The sequence below is a fragment of the Lissotriton vulgaris genome, chromosome 4_1 (genome assembly GCF_964263255.1).
Source record: "Lissotriton vulgaris chromosome 4_1, aLisVul1.2, whole genome shotgun sequence".
Taxonomy (NCBI): domain Eukaryota; kingdom Metazoa; phylum Chordata; class Amphibia; order Caudata; family Salamandridae; genus Lissotriton; species Lissotriton vulgaris.
In genome coordinates this window covers 686282140-686307496 of record NC_141691.1, presented here as the reverse complement: position 1 = coordinate 686307496, position 25357 = coordinate 686282140, and the positions used below count along the sequence as shown (strand labels likewise).

General features: G+C 45.7%; 1 protein-coding gene across 1 annotated transcript in view; it reads right to left on the bottom strand.

Annotated features, from left to right (window-relative positions):
• The window catches only part of ZPBP (zona pellucida binding protein), a 1007890-nt gene extending 991024 nt beyond the window's left edge, over positions 1–16866 (bottom strand). The window contains exon 1 of the mRNA XM_086964982.1: positions 16685–16866. Coding sequence (XP_086821108.1) covers positions 16685–16799 — 115 coding nt within the window. The 5' untranslated portion in view covers positions 16800–16866. The remainder of the gene's footprint in view (positions 1–16684) is intronic.
• Between the last annotated feature and the right edge of the window lie 8491 nt (positions 16867–25357).

Below are 25357 nucleotides of genomic sequence, written 5' to 3'. Positions count from 1 at the left end.
GTACTTTTAGTCTTTATTTATTAATGTATGTATTCTATGTATTTTATGGCTTAGAAACCATATCATTCTTTTACAGTATTATTTTATAATACTCTTCCTACTGTACGCATTGTACTTCGCAACCAGTATTACGATTGTAGCAGTTCATTTCTTCTGCATGAGAAATAAGACTGTACAATAAATACTTTTATTGAAAACGCCCGTCTCTATATTTCTCTGCACCTCTGGTGAAACGAAGCATGCACGATTGACTGAGTGAAATAACTATCTATTGTTTCCGTGACTCTAGAGATCCATTTCTTATTCTTGGGAAACAAAGTTGTCATGTTTATGCGGTTGTCAGAAACTAATCCCTTCTTGTGTATTCGAGAAAATTGCTAGTGACCTATGAGCTATCTGGCACTCACAATTAAGTCTAATATATTCGATAGACACCTAGTCGACCTAAGTCCTACATCAAATCTATAGAATATATTATTCTAATGCGCAGAGCCTATTGGGAATATAGGAACTACACTATAATCTTTCACTCTCTTTTCCACAATATCGCGTGCCCGTGAGTTGCATAACTTTGTGGGAAAAGAAACATATTCCCTGTACAGACACTAGGATATTTGCCCTGGATCACAGCATGCTTGAGCGTCTCTGCTGTTTAGCCTCTGTTCTTTTATTGTCAGGGTTAGACCTGCCATTTCTTGGCGTGATTACCCCAGACTTTTTGCCTGTACCTCCTCTATTTTTGATACTGTGATGGATTTTGTTTTGCTGGCTTAGATGCTTTGAGCACTTTGCCACTGCTGTTCAGTGTCATAGTGCAAGTGCTCCCTGCATAAAGTGTTATGGTAATTGGTTGCCATAATTGGTATGTTTGCCTTACTAGTGAAGTCCCTAGTAAAGTGCACTATGTGTGCCAGGGCTGGTGATGTAAATGCTACTAGTGGGCCTGCAGCACTGATTGTGCCACCCACACAAGTAGCCCTAAGAAGAGATCTCAGGCCTGCCACTGCAGTGCCTGCGCACAGTTTGATAACTGCCTTTTTGTCCTAGCAAGTGCACCCACTTGCCAGGCATTACCTTCCCGTTATATGTACATCAGACACCCCTATAGTAGGCCCAAGGTACCTCCCTGGGCAGGGTGCAGTGTATGTGAAAGGTGGTGCGAGAATCAAGAGGGAGAGAGAGGACCAGAAAGCTAGTCCAGATCCCCGGTTTATATGTTAGTAAATCAAAAAGAGACTAGCTAGCGATGGGGTTTAGTCTGACATTAATTTTATTAGTGTCATAGCGACTCAGTATCGTTTTGCCAATTGGCAGTGGCACCTGTTGGGTGTCTTTAGAAAGCCCTCACCCACCAACCTAGTTGGTGGCATGCTTCATCATCGGGCCCACCCAGTGACACCTAGCGTGTCCCGGGTGTGCTTCGACGCCTGATTACAGCGGAGCAGGTATGTCACTGTGTGTGCGGTGTAAGGTGTTCAGAATGTGAGATTAAAACGGCTTGGCGGATGGTCCCTGGGGTGAGGATACTTTATTAAAAGGGCCTCCGTCAGCGGTTAAAAATAAGGCTGTGGGACGTTAGAGGCGGGTTACGACCTACTACGTCCTAAGAGTGTCAACATGTTTCAGCCAGTGCCTTATTACTAATCTGGCTTTCTTCAGGACAATAAAATATGTGTAGGTTAAAATAGGGGTTGTGTAGTGTAGTCTATGTGTCTACACGCCCTAAAGTGTATATAACTGTGAGAGGGGGGATTCCCTTCTCAAGATCACCTGTACATTTAACATTGAAGGACAGGGACAAGACAAACATGGGAGAGAAAGAGTCACTAAGAAGTATTGATCATATATTATGACAGCCGGCTTAATAGCGATTTAGTGCAGGCTATGAGCGGCTCAAGTGTAATGATACTGGTGGTACCATTATTGTGGAATCGCACTAGAACTTCGAGGGTGAAGTGATTTAAAACAGCGGTATAAAATACTGCAGTAGTGAATAGTGAGGAATTTTTGGCACACGGACCATGTCTTACGCTTTTAATGCTTGCTTTTGCTCCAAGGTTATTGAAGTGGCAAGGGGTATTGGCCCTGGTAGGGAGAGAAAGGTAGGACCACTGGGGTTAGGAGACCTGTGGGAGAAAGTTTGGGTAGCGCTTACCTATTGTAGAGATGTCCAGCATACTCACAGGATTTCTGGCCAGCACCAGCGTGGGACCTCTTGTGCCTCCTTCGCAGAACCGGTAGTGAATGGCTGCTGTTGCCGGTTTTTATACTGTCGTTAATTGTGTGAGTGAGGGCACCTGGAGGAAAGAGGAATAGTGGAAAGACTCGCATTGCGGGTCGTTATCGCGCTCAGGTGTGTGCCCTTCGTGTTGCGCTGATGCGCGGTGTAGTGCCTAATCTTTAGCGCATGCGTGGGCGTGAGGTGCTGTCGGGCGCATGGGCGGCCGTGAAGAGGTTCGCGCATGCGCGGCCAAGAAGTGGTCCGCGCATGCGCCGTAGCGTGAGTCCTGGCGCATGCGCGCATGGGCAGATGATCCTGCTAGCGCTAGCGTATAGCTATCTACTGCATTGGATCCTAGTTGGTTACAGGGGCGGTTTCCGTGGCACAATAAATAGCGCTTGAGACACATGGTTGTTCTCAAGTGCTGGGATGGAAAAATAGCCCAATGTATTATGGTTACGCCCTGCTGGGGTGTGGCAAGGATCAGGGGGCATTATGGATCAAGGGAGGCAATGTGAGGTATTCGTGAGACTGGGTCACTTAATTGTATTAGGTTCAGGTTGGTGGCTCACAGGGCAGTGTGGTGGCCATCATAGGGTCAGGGAGTTCCAGGGGATAGCATCATTAAGCCCATCTGTAGCTGTGGACAGACGGTATATCCATCTTTGTTCTTTGTTTAACAGTTTTTTGTCATTGTTAATCGGGCTGACTGGTATTTGCTCAATGACTGTCCAAGTGAAGTCATTGGGGGTGTGGCAGTGGGTAATGAAGTGGTTTGTCAATTTGCTTATATTTTTCTTGCAGCGCATTGTGCTGCGGTGCTCCGTAATCCTGGTCCTCACTTTGCGTGTGGTCATGCCCACATATCTGAGCCCACATCTGCACGTTAGTAAGTAGATTACATTCTGTGAGTTGCAGTTTGTGTGGCTCCTTTGGGACCATATTTTGTTTGGTTCCAGGTTCAAGGTTTTGGTGTGGGATGTCAGGTGACAGACACTGCAGTCGTTGCATGGGTAATGTCCGGTTACTTTGGGCATTCCCCATGCATTGAGGATGGTGTTATCGGGTTTAGGTGGTAGTTTAGGTCTGGTACTGACAAGTTGGTCTCGGAGATTATGACATCTTTTGTAGGCAAACCTGGGGGGTTCCCATTTCCTTTGCCCTGAATTGATGATTCTCCAGTGCTTCTTTATAATTTTGGCCACTTCATTGGAGGCAGTGTTGAAAGTAGTCACACATGTTGTCGGTATGGCCAGGGGGATTCTTCCAGGATATCCTGTAGAACCTGTAAGATATAGATATACATACATATATACATATATATACATCCTGATATAGGTGGGGTTTTTTTGTATCAGGGATACTAAACACCTATTACAGGTTATCGCCAACATCACCTTTGACCCCGAGACACAGCTGTTGGTAGGACTGGATGTGGAAAGCCTATACACCAGCCTTCCACAAGACGCCACCTTACAGGTTCTACAGGATATCCTGGAAGAATCCCCCTGGCCATACCAGACACCGAGGAGTTTTGTCATGAACTGTGCAGCCCTCGCCCTCAAAGAAAACTACTTCGAGTATGAGGGCACCTTCTATCTACAAACCAATGGAACCTCAATGGGCAGTGTTTTCGCGCCAAGTGTAGCTGGACTATACGTCCACCACTTTGAAAGTACCCACATCAATGTGGAAGCCAACCCGTTCAGGGACCATATACTGAAATGGCATCGATATATCGATGATATATTAGTCATCTGGGATGGCTCACGACCTGAACTGGACAACTTCCCGCAATGGCTCAACAACAGAGACCCATACCTTAAGTTCACCTGCACAGCCAGCAACCAGCAACTCCCTTTTCTAGACCTAGAAATAACAGCAAAAGGCGGAACCTTGACAACCACAACCTATCACAAACCCACGGCTAGAAACTCATTGCTACACTTCAACAGCTTCCACCCCCGGCCTCTAAAAGAAAACTTACCCTTTGGCCAGTTTCTCCGCATTAGAAGGAACTGCTCGGATGTAAACGACTATAAATCACAATCAGCGGACCTAGCCCAAAAACTAGAAAACCGCGGTTACCCAAAGGCGAACATCAAAAAAACTCAGAAGAGGGCAAGAAACCAGAACCGTGACGCACTACTTGAAGACGTCACTAAAGAAAGCGACACACAACCGACAACATGTGTGACTACTTTCAACACTGCCTCCAATGAAGTGGCCAAAATTATAAAGAAGCACTGGAGAATCATCAATTCAGGGCAAAGGAAATGGGAACCCCCCAGGTTTGCCTACAAAAGATGTCATAATCTCCGAGACCAACTTGTCAGTACCAGACCTAAACCACCACCTAAACCCGATAACACCATCCTCAATGCATGGGGAATGCCCAAAGTAACCGGACATTACCCATGCAACAACTGCAGTGTCTGTCACCTGACATCCCACACCAAAACCTTGAACCTGGAACCAAACAAAATATGGTCCCAAAGGAGCCACACAAACTGCAACTCACAGAATGTAATCTACTTACTAACGTGCCGATGTGGGCTCAGATATGTGGGCATGACCACACGCAAAGTGAGGACCAGGATTACGGAGCACCGCAGCACAATGCGCTGCAAGAAAAATATAAGCAAATTGACAAACCACTTCATTACCCACTGCCACACCCCCAATGACTTCACTTGGACAGTCATTGAGCAAATACCAGTCAGCCCGATTAACAATGACAAAAAACTGTTAAACAAAGAACAAAGATGGATATACCGTCTGTCCACAGCTACAGATGGGCTTAATGATGCTATCCCCTGGAACTCCCTGACCCTATGATGGCCACCACACTGCCCTGTGAGCCACCAACCTGAACCTAATACAATTAAGTGACCCAGTCTCACGAATACCTCACATTGCCTCCCTTGATCCATAATGCCCCCTGATCCTTGCCACACCCCAGCAGGGCGTAACCATAATACATTGGGCTATTTTTCCATCCCAGCACTTGAGAACAACCATGTGTCTCAAGCGCTATTTATTGTGCCACGGAAACCGCCCCTGTAACCAACTAGGATCCAATGCAGTAGATAGCTATACGCTAGCGCTAGCAGGATCATCTGCCCATGCGCGCATGCGCCAGGACTCACGCTACGGCGCATGCGCGGACCACTTCTCGGCCGCGCATGCGCGAACCTCTTCACGGCCGCCCATGCGCCCGACAGCACCTCACGCCCACGCATGCGCTAAAGATTAGGCACTACACCGCGCATCAGCGCAACACGAAGGGCACACACCTGAGCGCGATAACGACCCGCAATGCGAGTCTTTCCACTATTCCTCTTTCCTCCAGGTGCCCTCACTCACACAATTAACGACAGTATAAAAACCGGCAACAGCAGCCATTCACTACCGGTTCTGCGAAGGAGGCACAACAGGTCCCACGCTGGTGCTGGCCAGAAATCCTGTGAGTATGCTGGACATCTCTACAATAGGTAAGCGCTACCCAAACTTTCTCCCACAGGTCTCCTAACCCCAGTGGTCCTACCTTTCTCTCCCTACCAGGGCCAATACCCCTTGCCACTTCAATAACCTTGGAGCAAAAGCAAGCATTAAAAGCGTAAGACATGGTCCTTGCGCCAAAAATTCCTCACTATTCACTACTGCAGTATTTTATACCGCTGTTTTAAATCACTTCACCCTCGAAGTTCTAGTGCGATTCCACAATAATGGTACCACCAGTGTCATTACACTTGAGCCGCTCATAGCCTGCACTAAATCGCTATTAAGCCGGCTGTCATAATATATGATCAATACTTCTTAGTGACTCTTTCTCTCCCATGTTTGTCTTGTCCCTGTCCTTCAATGTTAAATGTACAGGTGATCTTGAGAAGGGAATCCCCCCTCTCACAGTTATATACACTTTAGGGATGTGTAGACACATAGACTACACTACACAACCCCTATTTTAACCTACACATATTTTATTGTCCTGAAGAAAGCCAGATTAGTAATAAGGCACTGGCTGAAACATGTTGACACTCTTAGGACGTAGTAGGTCGTAACCCGCCTCTAACGTCCCACAGCCTTATTTTTAACCGCTGACGGAGGCCCTTTTAATAAAGTATCCTCACCCCAGGGACCATCCGCCAAGCCGTTTTAATCTCACATTCTGAACACCTTACACCGCACACACAGTGACATACCTGCTCCGCTGTAATCAGGCGTCGAAGCACACCCGGGACACGCTACGTGTCACTGGGTGGGCCCGATGATGAAGCATGCCACCAACTAGGTTGGTGGGTGAGGGCTTTCTAAAGACACCCAACAGGTGCCACTGCCAATTGGCAAAACGATACTGAGTCGCTATGACAATAATAAAATTAATGTCAGACTAAACCCCATCGCTAGCTAGTCTCTTTTTGATTTACTAATATGTGAAAGGTGGGACATGTATGGAGGTGTGTATGTACCATGTCCTGACAGCAAAATACTGCCAAATTCATTTTTCACTGTTGCAAGGCCATCTTGCCCATAGGACAGAATGGGGAACGCTGTGTCCCAAGTTTCCAGCATATCTTCCCATAGGCATAAGATGGAGTTTGGTGTGCCTGAACTCAGAATTTAATAACACATCTTTCTGTGTAGATGGTTTTTGAATTGTATGTTTAGAAACCACACTTTTAGAAGTGGCTGGTTTCTTGTCTTAAACCATCCTGTGTGCCTCTGCCTGGTTGTATATTGCCTGCCTGGGTTTGGATGTGACAGAGTATGGGAAGTGTCCTGGTCCCAGGGAGGTGTAGGTGAGACAGCAAGAGGCTGACCTGCGTTTGATGTGGGGGGAGAAGTAGCCCCCTGGATGTGAATAGGGCTGTGTTGCTGCTACCAAAGGATGGCTCCACCTCCTACTGAGCGTCTGGGCCTCAGACCCTGACTATCAAAGGAGGAGGGTGGGCACTGGCAGGAAGACACCCAGGTCTGGTTTGGACCGGGGTCAGAGCCTCCTGAACACAAAGACTTCAAAGGCATTTAAGGTTTAAATGTAAGAGCTGAAACCCCTGAACTCAAGACTGAAATCCATACTGAAAAAAGATTGAAACTACTTCGTGATCAAGAGGAACCTCTGCCAAAGTAGAACAGTTGAAGAGACTGAAGAGGACTGGCCTTGCTGTGTGGGGCTGGCCGGCAGTTTGCTGATTTGACTAAGGAGAGGACAAGGGACTTTGTTGTGTGCTGTGTCCCCCTGCTTTAGAGGACTTTGCTGTGTGCTGTGTCCTGGGGTTACTGGTCTACAAGGGCCCGAGGAGAGCTGCTCCCCTGTTGTGGAAACTCAGGAACATAAACGTTTCCAAGTGTGTTTCAGCGATGCTGTGTGTGTGTGTGTGCTTTTTGCACACCTAAGACTGATGTGTGGTCCGTGGTGCCCCGTGACCTCATTTCCCCCACAGCGTGAAAAATCGTCCACGCTGCTGCATTGCTGTTTGTGGACTCCTACGTCATTGTAATTGAGGCTGTGAGGAAAGACCCGAGCCGCAACATGCTAAAGGATTTCTTGAAGCTAAGGAAGCTACAAGGTGAAAGGGATTGTGATGGCTGGTCATCGAAAGCAATCTGCCCAAGATCAACAGAGAAAGCAGCGCCGTAACCTATCCGGCTACAGCGTTGCCTAGCAACAGAGCCACAACGTAATCGGGAACGCCCAGCAGGACGTCCAACGAGCAGAGAGAGAGAGAACGAGGCAGAGCACCCCCGCCCCAGGTAAGGCTTGGACTCCGGTCGGGAGCTGCAAGCGTGTGGGGCCTGGGTAGGCGTGCAGGAGTACAGGAGTGCTCCGGTCTCTCTCCCGAGTGGCCCGTACCTGCCCAGCAGTACCGGGGCCACCCCTGTAAGCTTACAACCGTTGTCTCTGCTGTTGGGGCCTAGTGGTGCTCGAGTTGACTGCGTAGATTGGCTTACCGCATTATTCTTGCATTACAAACTGCCTGATTTTTGCATTGCGAACCGCATTATTATTGCATTACGAACTGCCGGATTCTTGCATTACCAACCACATAAGTCTTGCATTACTAACTGCCTGATTCTTGCATTACAAACTGCATTATTATTGCATTAGGAACTCCCTGATTCTTGCATTTAGAACTGTCTTAATAATACATTATGAAATGCATTACAAACTGCATAGCATTGCATTAGGACTGCATTAGAGATCGTAAATTGCTCATTAATACCGCAAGAACCTGCAAGTGATTGCTGGCCTAATAACCAGCAAAGTGAAATATTACAAATACGCATATGTTGGATTTCTATTGTTTGGTCTCATCGTATTCCTTTTAATAAAGATACCACTATTTTTATGAAACCAATGTGGTGTCCATTTGTGGTGTTATCACTGTGTTACTGGGAGGGTGGTTGCAAATACTTTACACATTGCCTTGGAGATAAGCGTGGCTGCTCGTGCCAAGCTACCAGGGGGTGAGCAGGGGTTATCCAAGAGTGTGTCCCACCTTACCCTGACTAGAAGCAAGGGTCCCTATTTAGACTAAGGTACCCACCTCAGGCAACTAGAGACCTCCAGTTCTAACTGTCAGCATTCTGTTTTTTGCTGTACTTGTCCACGCCTCGAGGACATCTTTAGCAGAAGAATGGGGAAGGTGGCCAGGAAGGACTATGAACATCTTTTCAAGCTGCTGATAATTCGGTGAGCCAAACCTTGTAGCTAGTTTTTTAATTCTGCACTTTATATCTGTCCTCTTTCCGCCTGCAGCTCTCAGCTCACTCTCCCTTTCGTTTTATCTTTACCCTTTTACTCCTGTTCCTCGCTCTTTATTTTTTCCCTTTTCCTGAATGCCATTTGATTTGTCTTGTTAAGATATCAGTATTTTTAAGCCCCCTATCAGCTGAAGGTCTCCTGTCAATTTTGTCCTGCGACTAAAAGCGAAAGATCCTGCAGTATGATTATGATGAGGGAAGTCTCGGTGCACATGGCACAGTCACTTGGTAGCAGCATTTCTAAGCAGAGTATTCCCTTTTCCCCAGGCCACGGACATATTACCTGTCCATTTCAGTTTTGGTTGCCTCGCATTCTGATGAGTGCAGAGTATTAGGACTGCAAATCCCTGAATGCAAAAGAAACATTTAGCCTGAATGTGAAGTCACGCTTGGGCTTGAAAAACTTGAAAGCAGTTGTTGAGTAGGAAGGATGCGATTTAGGGCCTATTTAAATACAAACACAATTATAAGGGCTGTTTCTCCAGGTCTGAACCCCAAGTAGGTCTTATCTACTCTTGTACAATTTTGACCATGCATTGGTGGCTTGGAAAGCTCTCAAGTGGGGCTTTGTCAGGTACGAGTAGAGCACCCCGTTCATGATTTAATTTTGCATTTTGATACTTCGACTTTAATTTTTCTTACTATAGGTGCAAGGCTTCATGTACTAATATAAAAAATATATATAATCCGAATTTGATGAGCTACTTGCTATGTTTGGCACCATCTTCGTGATTTTTGGTCGAATTACAATATTTTCTTCTCCTAAAGCCTGTTGCGTTTACCAAGGTAGGTGGTGGTATGGTAGAAAAAAGAGAGAGAGAGAGAGAGAGAGAGAGAGAGAGAGAGAGAGAGAGAGAGAGTGAGAGAGAGAGAGAGAAAAGAATTATCAAGCTTCCCATGTTCGTTTCCTTTTTATTTTTGTGTAATGGGATAAACAGTTTGCAAGGCAAAAACATGGACTGCAAGACGTATGCATGTAACAGGTAGCCATGCTTGTGAATCCTTTAGTGCAGGGTTTGAGAATGGTGGGGCATAAGGTGACTATTCTTGCATGTGGTTGGTTACACTGACATATACTAGTCTTGATTGGCATCGAGTGACAGTTTAGCATAGGATGCCTCTTAACCATAAGGCAGCCCTTCCTATCATCTGCAGCCCATTAATTTTGCATGTGCAAATCACCCCAGGCATACTGAAATTATATGTGACATGCAGTGGCCATCCTCCCCCTGTGATGATGATACATATCATTCTGATCTGTACACATTCAGGTGAGATTTCATCATTGCAAATGATTCTGTTTTGGGGGAATTTACACAGTATATGTTCATATCAGTACATAAAGCAGTTTAATTTGGGAACACAAGGTGCATAATAGTAAATACAAATTCTAGTGTTTTATGGCAAATATTTCTTCGTTTCAGGCTGAGTCATTTTGAGATGTTCACACATTTTTAGTAAAATCTGATATTTGGTCAAATAGATTTTTTTCTCCATATATTTAAAGACTTCGGCCTGTTGAAAATGATGAATTTGTACCAAAGTAAGTGCAGGAAAAAAGTAAAAGCATATATTGCCATTTACTTCTATTATCTACATTACAGCACAATTTTGTTGGTGACAAAGTCCACAAACCAGCGTCTGTGGTAGTTATTGCATCACGTATGTGGAGATATTTCTGAATTGATCAGGATATGTTTTCATAACATTAGTATCTCTATATGTAATTGTTTTCCAGGGTCTTCTGTTTACGTGATTGGTTTAACTTGAGGGATTTGCCTATTGAATGAGGACGAATGTTTTCAAAAGTACCTTATTAGGAAGCAGCGGCTTTTGTTTTGAATAACGAGTCCATCCAAATTTCAGAACCAAGTTATTTCAACTGCCTGAGAAACCTACAAATTCACCTTTCAATCATTGCACAGATTCACGCACAACTAGGAGAGTCGTGATCACCCAGAAAATGATGAATTATTGGAATATTGCAAGAGTGCTCTTACACATTGGTGGTCTGTAAAACCTAGCTCGTTTAGAACTTCTTAAATAATTTGTGTTGCTAGATCCACTAGTGGGCTCAATATATACAGAATTCTCGTGGCAGGAGAGGAGTAGGCTGACAACACAGATGTCTCCTTCAAGGTAGGGCTTCTCATACGCACTACATGCTGGGTGTCTGCAGCATGCTGTTTTGGCATATGGAATTTAAGCCCCGCCCATTCTCCGCCCATATCTGTCATTGGCTTGTCATTGCCCTTCGTAAATGCTGGCTTCTGATTTGTTAATAGGCTTGTTAATCCCTCCTTAGACGACAGAGTGGGGGAGAACCAGAGGGCCGGTAATGGGTGCGCCGGGAGCTGTATGCGGTAAAGGTGAAGCGGGCGAGTGCGCTTGGATGCAACTAAGGGGGAGGTTGGATGTAGCCAAGGGGAAGGAAGGTAGTAGACTGGTAACCAATTGGCAAGAGCCAAACTACCTGAGGATCAGTTAGATGTGGAGGTGGGATCCATGGCGCGGACGCATCGAGCCGTCATCCGCCCTCTACCCTTCTTCCGCCTCCACGAGTCTCCCCCATGGACTCGGTGAGGCTGATCCCGTGCTTTTACTCCCCCAGGATCTGCTCCCCCCTGATGGTTACAGCTCCCGTCGCATCCCTTACCTCCCCTCTGGTTCTCCCCCACTCTGTTGTCTCCATGCAGCCTCTAGTACACGCCCACGCCTCGCCTCAGGACCTTTTTTCCCCCCCATTAGGCACCACTCTGAGGACAGCTTCCACTGGATGCCAGGACATCCCCTATCATGCATGCACCTGTGACAATACCATCTTTCCCCACTGTTAGAACTGGCTATTTCTGGTTGGCTAAGGCTGACGCCAAAGCTAGGCAGAAACCACCATTCTAGTCAGGGCAAGGGAGTCACACGCCAAGATAACCCCTGCTCACCCCCTTGGTAGCTTGGCACGAGCAGACAGGCCTATCCCGGAGGCAATGTGTAAAGCATTTGCGCTAGCACACACCAGCAACAACCTCCTAGGCACACCACAAAAGGAACTCCACACCAGGTTATATAAAAATAACTTCTGTATTGTAAAAACACATCAGATAGAAGTCACACATGTACATTGTGCCAACTGGCACGGGCAATATTCACAAGGGATTATTTACACCAGGACAGGGCCACATGGGCCACTGTCAGAATCAACACTTTTAGAAATAGCACTTCTAGAACTTAGAATAAGTATAGCACAAAATAACAATTATAGATCACATCCAGTAACTACTGGGAACAGGTAAGTACCACCTACGCAACCCTAAACACCTTAGGAAAATGTCACGCAGGGAACCAGGACCTCACTAGGACCACCTGTACTAAAAAGAACAACCACCTAAGTATCACAATACAGTTAGGGGTATAAGCAAGAACACATTACACATGATGCATCACAACATTCAGAGGTGTAGGGAAGGAAAACACATGATGCATAAAACATACATTCAGCGGTGTCATAACAAGGCACATGATGCATCAAAACACATTCAGAGGTACTGGAGAAACCACATGATGCCTAAAACATTCAGAGGTGTAAGGAAGGAAAAACACATGATGCATAAACCAACACAATAGTGCAAAAACACATGATGCCTAAAAACATTCAGAGGTGTAAGATCAAGGTGCGTAATCATATTAAATGCATTACATTTCCTAGCACCACATCACATTGCGCAAAACTCACATTAGGCAATTACCATCACATAGATAATCACATTGCGCCTAAATAAAATCACATACCAGCCCCCATCTAATAAAGGGACTAAAGAGCCCTGTGTCCAGAATGTCAGGGCGCGCTGCCTTGCAGCGCCAGTCAGGGGTGCGCCACTGGCGCAAAACCTAAACGTTGCAGGTGCCCACTACTTGCTGGGCACCTGGGAACATCACAAGACCTAAACGGTTAAGCTGCCCACTAATTGCTGGGCAGCTGGGAATCCAAACTGCGACAGGGTCCTCACTGACCCTAGAACAGAACTGCACCAAAATGAGGGAGCCACACGGGCTCTGGGCAACACTGCGCAGAACGTTGGAGCCACACAGGCTCTGACACCACATATGTCCAAAACGTTGGGGTCCCCCCTCTGGGGACTCATGATCAAAAGCAATGCCCCGTAAATACTATGGGGCGTTGTGAGGGCCATGGGCATTTTAAATAAAGGGTGCCCCAGTCAGAGCCACACAGGCTCTCTAGACAAATACAAAGTGCCCCCTGAGCCTCTCCGGGCTCGAGCCCAAATATGCGGCGTCGTTGGAGTCCCTCAGCGGGGACTCAGAAACACAGAAATGCCCCCGGAGCCCTCTCAGGGCTCTACACACAAATGTGTGCATTGGAGCCTCAGGCTCCGTTGAAACGTTGGGGCGGCCCACTGCCATCTGGGGCCGCCCTACCTCCACTCTCGCCTTGTGCCTCTCTCCGGCACCAACAGCAGCCGCACGGAGCCCCCCCCCAGCCCTTCCGACTCACCGGGCTGTCTCTTGTGCGGGGCTTCTCTGCTGGGCGGCGGCTTCTCTGCTGGGCGGCGGCTTCTCTGCTGGGCGGCGGGGCTCTCCGTGACACCGAAGCCCTGCCGGCGCCTGCAGCCGCGACTCCTCCACTCTCGGGGCTCCCTCTCGGTTACGGGAGCCCCACAGCGGCCGCCGCCATCTTCATCTCCTGGTCTCCCTCCTCGCACTGCAGTCCGAGGGCGGGACTTCCGGTTCACTTGTCTCGGGGCCGCGCAGCAATTGGCCGGCCGGCGGAGCACTTCCGGGTCGCCGCGGACAGCGCGGCGGCCCGTATTTGGCAGGCAGGCGGGGTATCAATATCCGAGGGGTAGGCTCCCTCGTAAATTCAAATATAAAGCGAGGTAGGCACTCGCTATGCTCGCAATTTCGGGAATAAATCAGATAAAGCGCTCCCCAGCGCTAAAGGCGCTGAAGGTCCAGCAAAAAGCACCCTCAAGCGCTAGAAGTAAAGCAAAGCACTCTCAAGCGCTAGAAAGGGAAAATAAAGCGCTCCTATAGCAGAGGGGTCCCAGCATCCAGCAAGGGGACCCCAGGAAAAGGTCTCCAGAGTCCATCAGGTACCTAGGGGCTGGGCAGGGCTCAGGGAGGCAAGCCTTCCCCTGAGCCCAAGCAGCAGCACGCCCCTGGCAGGATTCAAGTCAGAAACAAGAACCTTTTTAGAGTGTCACAGCACCCTTTTTATACCCAAAATCCTTTGTCTAAAGGGTGCAGGCAGTGTGAGAACCAGCTAGAACTGGTTATAGGGAATTCCTTTCACTGGCCAGGCTAGGGATATCAGACGCACCCAAGGGGGTGGAGCCAGCATTGTGTGGGGAAAACCCAGCCTCATTCAGGACCCTCAAACCAGACGGTCAATCCACAAGCAGGCCCAGGCTCACTCCTCCCCTCACATCAGCATGCTAAACACTCCATTCACCACCGGGGCAGACCGTCCCAGACTCTTGGAGCCAGGCTCACCAGCCAGCCTCAGCCAATCACACGCCAGACACAAATTACACAAATATGCCAACTTCAAAAAGTGGCACTTCTACACTAGATACAATCATGCCGCATATACCATTGCGCAGCATTCAATCTCACGAGTTTGCACATACCAAACTCGACCCTGCACTCCCCACACATCAGGAACCACCATGGGCATACATATTCCCCATTCATTCCTATGGGAGGGCAGGTCACTCACCACACATACACAGAGAGCTCACGCACTTTACACTGTACCACAGTGAAAAAGTGCGCAAAGGCCTAAAATCACCACCACCAGGTTCCAGAAACAGGCTAGGAAAAAGCAAAAAGTCTTGGGGTGAACCTGCCAAAGGGGCCAGGTCCAACACCCACGTGTTAAGGTCCCCCACACGAATTAACCGTGCCTCACCCTCCACACCCTCCTCGCGACCCTGACCACCAATTCAAGCACTACCATAGACTCAGGACCTGGTCTTCTCTAGACCAGCATTCACACCCGGGTGCTATTCCTTCCTTTTTCTTCTACCATGTCTCAATTATTCTACTAGGGACGGTTGACATTATGCGCGCACTAGAGTAGGACACCAGCCACACGGCTTCTCTCTAGTTTCTACCGTTACCCCACCTCCATTTCGCACACGTTCCATGTCTTTTTCTCCCCCCCTGATTTTTCCTTTTCGTCCCGCAGCACACTCTAAACCAGACAACCTATTCCCAATTGACGAGGATCGAAACGCCGTCGACTTCGCAGCGCAATACTAGGCGCCCTCTCTTCTCTGGCTCAAAACAAAATCATCAAATTGTCCTCCAAAGTCTCTTCAATCATTACCATTCTTTGAGCCATTCACTGTATAATAGCTTCACAATTGTTCACCTTGCGCCTCCACCGCTGTTCACCTTGTCACTTGCGTCGCCACGTTTTTTTCACTTATAGACACTTTAGCACCAAGTGCATTCAGGTTGTCATATGATTTCTCCTATACAGTGCTATATACTGTATAAACTTGTTTTTTTATCCTTGAAATACATGATGATTAACAACCTAAACTTTATTGAATCGAAGTCTCCTTTATTCCTCACTTGTAATGCTTGTTGCATACATGCTTAGTTGTCTACGTTAATATTACCAGTTGGGATATTGTTTGTTATTCTACCTTTCTCCTACTGGAGGCACAACATGCTTTCCTGCAACATTCAGCTTATCATGCATGCTTTCACTTTCCAAGCGGACCGGGACAATGGCGCCCGCTTCTTTGAAATTAAATAGGTCTTGCATTTACAAGCGTTTGATCTATTGGCATAGTAAATGGCGATGCTTTGTATGTGTTAATTAGCAAAACAGATAAATAAAAGGCATTGTCGTTTACAATTCCAGTAGCTTAAACTTTCGCAAATGCGAGACCTATTGCATTGCAAATGCTTGTTGTCTTCTGTTGTCGAACCAGCATTAGCACTCTGTGTTCTTCTGCCCTGCTAACCAGTGGCAAAGTATTTGTGCACTCTCCTTAAAACATGGTACAATTGGCATATACCTGACGGGTAGGTTTAATTTACAAATAAGTCCCTAGGTAATGGAACTACATTTACCCAAGGCCTGTAAATGAAATGCTACAAGTGGGCTGCAGCACACATGTGCCAACCACTTGAGTAGCCTTTTTAAAAACGGCTCCAGCCTGCACTGCAGCCTCTAAAGCACTGCCATAACAAGGCTCGCTATTGCAAGTGTTCTTGGAGCCAAGTCAGGCCTTTGATTCGACTCTCCTTGATAATTTGTTGGCTTTCCCACCTCTTCTGTGAAAAGTGCATTAAACAGGAAGGTACAGTCAGTTAATGAGTATCCTCACTTCTTTAGTTTGAAAAAGTACCAGCACTTCTCAGCTCTGCTTCAATACATTTAATGTGTGAGTAAGGAAACCGATGGATACTCCAGGATAGTGAGTACTTCAACTTTCGTACCTGCACTTTTATATTTTCATTTCAAGCAGTGGATACAGTTATCTCTTTCCAAATATAGTATGTGCTGCTCACGACGGACCACAAATATTGACAGTTTCTTCACAAGCCTAACTTCAAATCTCTTTTGCAGCATCTGCCAACATAGGTCAATGTGGTGTCTTCATATTTTTTCACTATTGAAGACGACTGGTGCCCCAATCTCTGACAACCGGCGTTTCTTACCTGCGGGCAGGGCAAGCAGCAGCAGGAAGAGGAGGAGCCTACGCTTAGAACGGCGGCGCCGCTGGAGCGGCCACAGGAACGGAGGAGTAATGGCCCGGGTTCCCTCCGTGTCCATGGCCTATGAACGAGGGGAGAAGCGGCGCCGGCCACGACAGGCCTAAAGCTTTCGAACCCCCCACTTCGCTTACGTCACAGAACCCAGCTATTTTGACGTCAGCGCGCTGTGCTTGGAACACGGGCGCGGAACGTGACGAACGTTAAATAGGCGAGACACATGGAATTTGTCTTTTTTAATCAAGTCTATTTAAAACGTTGGCGCGCCTGTTCCGTATTGAAGGCAACGTTGTTACTCTCTTTTTCCAGTGTTTGTAATACAGACTATTAACAAGAATATATAACGAGAAGAAACTCTCGCCCTACAAATATTTATTATTTTCTCCAGCAAAATGCTGATATTGAATGTCCGTTACATGTTAGCAGACATGCCTGGCCTGTCAGAAGTTCGTAGGGTCAAAATTGGTCGTTATTCTGCAAGTCGTATTAGGCACCCGTTCGTAAATTTCCCAGATCGTTCATTATTTGAATCTCATGTTCGTTGTCCGTGGTGATCTTTTTTACGGACATGTAGTCTTGGAGATTGCAGTGAGCTGTGCTGTACCCCTACAAGAAGTCTCAGTTCTGCAGAAGGTTCGTTTGGATAATAATCAATACTTATTAGTGAAAGCAACCCCCACCACTATGTTATGTTTTAACTTCTGAGTTTCTATATTTCTCCAGGCCAGGCACTTTTAATGTATAATACGTAGTATGGATGACATCTAGGGCCATATGTATGAAGCCAAATTGCGATCGCAAATGCCGAAATTCGCAGAATTTCAGCATTTGCGATCGCAATTTAGGCAGTGTGCAATGTAGCACACAAAAGCTCACTTATGAAATTTTTCTGATAAAATCTTTAGAAATAAAAAAAAAAATAAGGAATGGCAAACTTTGCGATTCCCTATTTTGCAAATGCATTTGAGGAATCCCAAATTGCAATTCCTTAAATGAAATGTAGGAAGCACCCAAGTTGTGCGATTTTGGCTTAAAGAATCGCAAATTACTACCAACTTCAGGTTGGTGTTAATTTGCAATTTCTTTGAAAAATGCACTTTTTTGCAATTTTCAAAGTGCCATGTGGCGCACATACATGCCCTTAGGGCATGTCTGTGCACCACATGTGCACACATGCTTATTTCAGGGGTGCAGCAGGGTGCCCTATTGGCACCCTTGCAACCTTCAAAATTGCATTCTCAATTTGCGATTCTCTAATTGGGAATCGCAACTTGAGAATGTCTTCCAATTCATTCCTATAAGCCTTCTAGCCCATAGGGATAAATGGGAAGGTATTCCTTATTTGCGAATCTCAATTTGCGATTTGCAAATAAGGAATATGTAGGATTTGCTAAATATTTAGCAAATCCTTCATACATTGCATTTTGCGATTCTCTAATTGCGATTCCCTAAAAATCGCAATTTGAGAATCGCAAAACGAATTTTTCATACATATGGCCCCATATTCCTACACTTTGTAGTCCTCATTGTCTTGAGTAACATTTCCTAGACATTGACTTATACACATGTGAATCATTAGCTCTGTAAATTATGTGTGTGATGTGACACACTCTGACACTTTGCCCTACATACTTGGGGTGAGTAGTACTATAAAAAAAATTAAATACACATGAGTTAGAGTCTATCTGAAAATGAGGGGCACCATTGGAGGGTGGTAGTAAGGGAATCAGTGGGGAAGTTGGTCTTTTGGGGTATGCCAGCAAAGACTGTCACGCCAACTGCAAAAACAACAGTTGATGGACAGAATGCAGAACAATGTCATACATTAACCCCAGTACAGAGATCTGGGCCTAAATCTATCGTTTTTTTGCACTCCACACCACCCCAGTTCAGACATGGCCATATGCAAATCAGCCTTGACCCTGTGCCTCATGGAAACAGTCCAGCCCGAACTGCCAAGCCATGTCTTTCCTGGACCGGAATCAAGCATCCTAGGACCAGTTTCTGGCTATCAGCCGTCTTCAGCCAGGATAGCTTGACTCCAGTGGTGCGGAGAGCATGGGACTCACGTCTGAGCATACCCATTCCACTCGGGGTGACAATTGCAAAAACAACAGTTGATGGACAAAATGCAGAACAATGTCATACATTCACCCCAGTACAGAGATCTGGGCCTAAATCCATCGTTTTTTTTGCACTCCACACCACCCCGGTTCAGACATGGCCATATGCAAATCAGCCTTGACCCTGTGCCTCATGGGAACAGTCCAGCCCGAACTGCCAAGCCATGTCTTTCCTGGACCGGAATCAAGCATCCTAGGACCGGTTTCTGGCTATCAGCCGTCTTCAGCCAGGATAGCTTGACTCCAGTGGTGTGGAGAGCATGGGACTCACGTCTGAGCATACCCATCCCACTCGGGGTGACAAATGCAAAAACAACAGTTGATGGACAGAATGCAGAACAATGTCATACATTCACCCCAGTACAGAGATCTGGGCCTAAATCCATCGTTTTTTTGCACTCCACACCACCCCAGTTCAGACATGTCCATATGCAAATCAGCCTTGCCCTGTGCCTCATGGGAACAGTCCAGCCCGAACTGCCAAGCCATGTCTTTCCTGGACCGGAATCAAGCATCCTAGGACCGGTTTCTGGCTATCAGCCGTCTTTCGCCAGGATAGCTTGACTCCAGTGATGTGGAGAGCATGGGACTCACGTCTGAGCATACCCATCCCACTCGGGGGCAGAGTAAAACGGAATGCGGCGGTGGACGCAACCGCGTATTGCCGTTCGTGTCACGAGCGTGACATTTATTTCATTTTTGAGACCGAGACAGAAGCGGAATACAGCGGCGGTCACAACCGCGTATTACCGGTTTCTGTATTAAAGCTTTTAGCACTATCTGATGGTAGGGGAGGTTAGGGGAGCCTATCCTCTAATCATTGTACTTCTGGACTTATGTCTGCTTATTCTGGGGGAGGTCAACCCATCTAAAGCAGATAGTGCATTGTACATATTGGAAGTTTAAGTTGCCGAATCTAAGGATATCGAACAGGGTAGGGGTCATTACTGTACAAGGAAAATTCATGTAATATAAACCCATGGGACTAGATATTCATCAAGTGGTTGTTTTGTTTCCCTTGTAGGATGTTTGGATATGGGTTGTGTGATTCAAGGTTTTTGATCCAATGCAGTGGGCAAACAGGTACACCATCACTTACAACTGTTTAGTGAGAATTCATGAGAGTAGAATGTTTAACAGTATATAATTGTCGTGTTTGTGTCATTTCAGAGCCCTTGTCCCTGCACACCCCTTCCCTACCTTGTCCCTCGCCTGATACTTTGAAGACCCTGGGGGGAAACCCCACGTCAGGGGACTTGGTTATATCAGGAGGTGAATCATTATTCTGCAACAATCAAATCCTGTGAAGCTGGGTCTTGACAGTAAGAGGAAAGCAAAAGAGAGCCCACAGGGTACTATTGAGCAGGGGCGACTCCTACATGTGGGCGGAGTAGTGTCAACCCACTGCTTTCTGTATTATGAATACCATTTTCTGTTCCTGTTTCTCCCACAGCGAGAAAGCAGAAGGGTTTGGTTGGGGGCGGTTGGTCCTGCTCCAGGCAGGGGAGGAGTGGCTTGCACACTGTTGTGGGTGCTGATGTTTTGGTCGGCCCCAGGGCTGACCAAACCAATCATAAGCACTCTCCTGTTTTCTCCAAGTAGGCTGTATGCAGCCTGCATAGAGAAAACGGCCTCCCATTAGACGCCTGTGTGGTCGGCGTTCCAGCCAATCACAACGCTGCCATTGCAGCATTGTGATTGGCTTGGGGGCGGAGAGGGAGGCTGCCTGCTTCCTCCGATGAGCAGTGAGAGGAGACCCGATGCAGGACCGGAGGTGAAGGTATGTTTTAATTCTTTTTTTTTTTATTATCCCCCTCCCCGCGCAACATCCCAACCCGCCACGAGTCATGTTGGCCGCGACTTCTATTAAGATGAGCAAATTGTCAGCAACAAATGCAGCTAAGAACTGTGTGGTTAATTATATTGAAAATCTTATGGAAGTGGTTGAGACTTTACTTAAAGGTCGGAGCTCGAACAAATGTAGTTCCACAGGCCAGAAAATTGCAGACATTAAAAAAAAGGCCCTCTTGCTTCATGTTCCACTAAGAAGATGCCTTTGGTATCACAAGTACCTGGGGTTGGAAAGGACAATTTCTTTGTAGCAAGCAGCACAGGTGTACCTGGGAACACTAATATAATGGCACCCAATGAAAACCTTGTCAACGATTCGGGGGGGGGGGGCGACTATTTTGACCTCAGCTGTGGCCCTAGACATTGTTTGCATAAACCATTTTCTTCCTCTGGTGCGCCAGAATGGTGACAACAAGAATGTTGACGCTGCCACCGGAACTACTGAACCTATGAGAGTGGTTGGAGATAGTAAAGAATGCTCTAATTGTTTCTGTCAGAATGAAGTTAGGCTACTCAATTACATCATTGGGAATTTCTCCAGGGAAATTTCCCTACTGAGGGTTAACTTGGGGTAGCTTATTGTTAAAATTGATCTGTTAACTTTGTGTGAGATTGTCAGTGAGGTATGTAGGTCCCAAGGGGTCGCGAGGTCACTGCCCGGAACATGTATAGGTAGTTCGAGCTGCAGATTTCTCCTCAGCCCAATCCAGCATGGGATTCTAATAAACGCTTGGAATATAATCCTCATTCTCTACCCACTAGGCGCACTGAGATGCATTCCAGGGGAACACTACCAAGGGAAACTCATTGTGCCCCCATGGAACGTTGTTCCTTGCTTTCAAACTCCATTTGGAATCCAAGTAATCTCATTGAGGGATCTAGGATGTCAACATCTTCCTCCGACCCCTTAGGGATACTGGGAGAAAGAATTGAAATGAATACCCAGGATTGAAGGCAGTTCGAGAGGGAGAGTCCCAGGCATCTGAGAGAGAATGTTCAAGTATTCGCCAAATTTCCCAGAGAAGGGAATAGGAACATATTACACATGATAAATGATCCCAAAATATGAAGTTCAACAAAAGAAAGTAGCAAAACCCTGAAAAATAAAGTTACTCATTGGAAAAGGCTAATTAGACAGTGTCACTCCATAATCAGATTAGATATAATAGATGTTGGGCGCTGTCACTTTGATGAGGAATTTGATGACATCACTGTCAAGTTAGCCAATGTGGATCTTGGCGATGGCCTTGTAAACCTGGACTTACGGGCCTCACCTCCAAATGACTCTAAAATTCAATTTAAGTATGCTCCAACAGATCGTAGAGGAAGAGCTGACATAGGTTGTACTAGGACTATAGAGAAGTGCACTAGCAATGCCTAGACTTCCGAATGAGGACCACAGGGTGGGCTTCCCTAATTTTAGTATAGAGGTCTCTCCCTCTCCCAAGCGACCTTCAGTAGGTGGCCTAATAATCTGGGTTAAAATACATTAACACTGTACCCTTAGAAAATTGGACACTGTGTATAAGGATTTATATTGGCCATAACCCTTCTTAGAACCAAAGGGAACCTAAAAATATACTTTTGGCCAATATCTAATATAGACTCCCTACACAGACCCAGGATTCCTCTAACGTAATTGCCCTTGAAGATTTTCTGGAAGAGAAGAAAGGTAAGGGTCACCTAATTCTAGCAGAAGACATGAAAACCACCTAAAAACCACTTGAATGATGTCAAACATCACAGAGGACGAGGAGTGAGGTATACCTATCCTAAGTCGTGTTGGCCAACCTACGTAGAAACACCAAAGTGGCTTTCCAGCTGGCATAATTTACACTCAAGCACAGGCTGCGAACCTACAGTGGGTGCACAATTTCAGATAAAGATCCACACCATACTTTCAAGCGGGTTAACTGCCGTACCAGAATTGATTGCGTTCTATTCAATATAGACTAGCTCTTACTACACTACAAAAGAATGAGGCACCAGGCCAAGGAAAACTCCCCTTTTCCTTTCAGAACCTGATGTTTGGTGTCCTAGTTTAAATTGTAGTTTCAATGCCATTCTAAAAGGTGCAGAGGTGTCCCGGATTCTTGTTTGGGGGCGGAGGTAGTCTCACAAAAAGGGAATAAAAATTAACCAGCGAACTACAGGCCAATCAGCCTAATTGATACTTCTCAAACATTGTTTTGTAGGCACCTTTTAGAGAGGTTACAGGATTGGACCAGGGACAGCCAGCTTTTAGTACCCCTACAGGTAGGCTTCAGAGAGAATACAAGCACCACTGACCGACTATTTACTTGTTTAGGTTTATAGCAATTTAATGGAAATATGTAAAAAAATAAAAGAGGAACATATATATTTTGTGTTTGTGGATTTAAGGGCTGCCTTCGACTTCATACTAAGAGAGACAATGTGGGTAGCCCTGCAGCAGGTAGGAATCTCTAGCTATCTATTGCAAACAATTATTAGACGTCATAAAGATAATTATGACCAAATCAGATGGGGAAGAAATGGTGAACTAACCAAGTGCATTGGAGAGAGGGTTGCGGCTAGGGTGTGTAATGACACTATCTCTGTTCACCCTATACATTAACAGTGGTTGATTAACTCCCAAGCTGATTGTAAGGGTGGTCCCCTCAAGATTGCTGATCACGCAGTTGCGCCAATATTGTTTGCGGATGACACTCTTCTTATCTTTAGGGTCCTGTTGACATTGCATTATGTAGGGATTTGGGCTTGTGGTCAATATTATTAAGACCAAATTTATGGCTTTTAACCCCCACAAGCATTTTAGATAAACAATCAAACTAGATGTTTCTAATTTGGAACAATTCAAACAATTTGATTGCTTAGGGGTCAGGCTGTCTAATTCACTATTCACTTCCTGTATGCAAGCTCAGTTGTGGTCAGAAAATAGACATTTTCCATTCTTAGACCTATTACTCTGGTGATTGAAATCTACAGAGCGAACACAGTTGGAGCAGCCTTGTATGGAGCCGATGTGGGGTTTAGCCAATATGGGGGCTCATGAAAAAATAGAAATTGTATTCATGAGCTCGATCCTTGAGCTGCCTTGGAACTCGCCATTGACCACTATCCGTCTAGATCTTGGGTTTAAAAACATAGCGCATGTGGCTGACAGTGTTTAGACCACTAGCATATTGGATTTGGTGTGGGTTAACAATCCCCTACTCCCTATGAGACAATCTTTTTCTGAGGCGATTGCTCTCGATAGGAAAGAGAGTATACCCTGGCTTCAATATGTTACGACCTGGGTGCACAGACTAGGCATGGTGAACTGTGGTCTAATCCAAATAGTATCACAAAAGACACCTTGCCTTGCCTCCAAAAAAGACATTGCGCCATGTTCACGATCTGTGGTTAAATCCTAATACTGTTGGGGAGCTAACAGGAACGTTTTTGGACTTCAAAGATTATATAAGCAGTGAGGAGTCCTCGAACCGCATTGAACCTCCCCAAGTGAATTCTCTGTATTCTCTGTGCCACTAGATGTTTTTTGCAGCAAATGGAAGGGTTATAATATTTTACTAAAATGCCCTTCATGTTTGGCCTGTCCTTAGACAGAAGAACATTTTCTTTTCTTTTGCCCCATATACATTAGCATCAGGAAAGCGTGGCTAATTCCAATTTGTCGTAACCTCTCAACGAGGCACATGAGGGTCACAATTAGAATTCTCCTCCTTGATACCACTGGCTGGCTTCTTTTTGCCTTGTCAGAATATCTGTTACATGCATAATTGTTAAGGCATAAGAACATTTAAACCCTCTAGTAGAGAAATATTTGCTATTTTCATATGACTCTTTTATCAGTTTTTCGATTTTTGTATTATTAACATGTATGAGCAGTAGTCTTTCATGATACGCAGAGTTTGTGATTTCTCATTTATAAGGTCAAAATTGCGATGCTCCATAACACAAGATTATATGTAACTTTAGAAAGCCCATTGCACAATAAGCACTTTAATACTAATTAAATAGGACGCCCTGAGGGGCATATTAGCAAGAACTCGTTAAAACTATTGCCGTTTTAGCTGCAGGAAACTGCTGCTAAAACGGTGATAATGGGCTTGCTAATATGCGTTATAGAATTCCAATAAAAACACAGGTGAGATGTCCTGCACATCTAACCTGGGCTTCCATTGGAATTCTATAACGCATATTAGCAAGCCCATTATCGCTGTTTTAGTGGCAGTTTCCTGCCGCTAAAACGGCGATAATTTTAACGAGGTTCTTGCTAATATGCCCCTGAATTCTTATGTTGCTTGGTAACATAAGATTGTATGCAATTTTAAGAAGCCGAATCCATATTAAGCACTTAAATACTGCTTAATTGTGATAGTTTGTATCTTCTATGTAAATTTTAAATGATTTGCGTAAAATTGATTGAATAAATATACTCAATAAGTACAATAAGCATTTTCATACTGATTAATTAGGATGTACTATACTTATATGCACATTCTAAATGAATTCATGTTAATTGTTTGAAAACATATACTCACCTGATAGCCTATTGACTTTAGTATATGTATAGGCACTTGCTTCGCTCCTACTTGGTATGGATTTCAAATTGTAATTTAACATGTGCTTTTATGGTTTATGTTTTAAAACCAAATAAAGA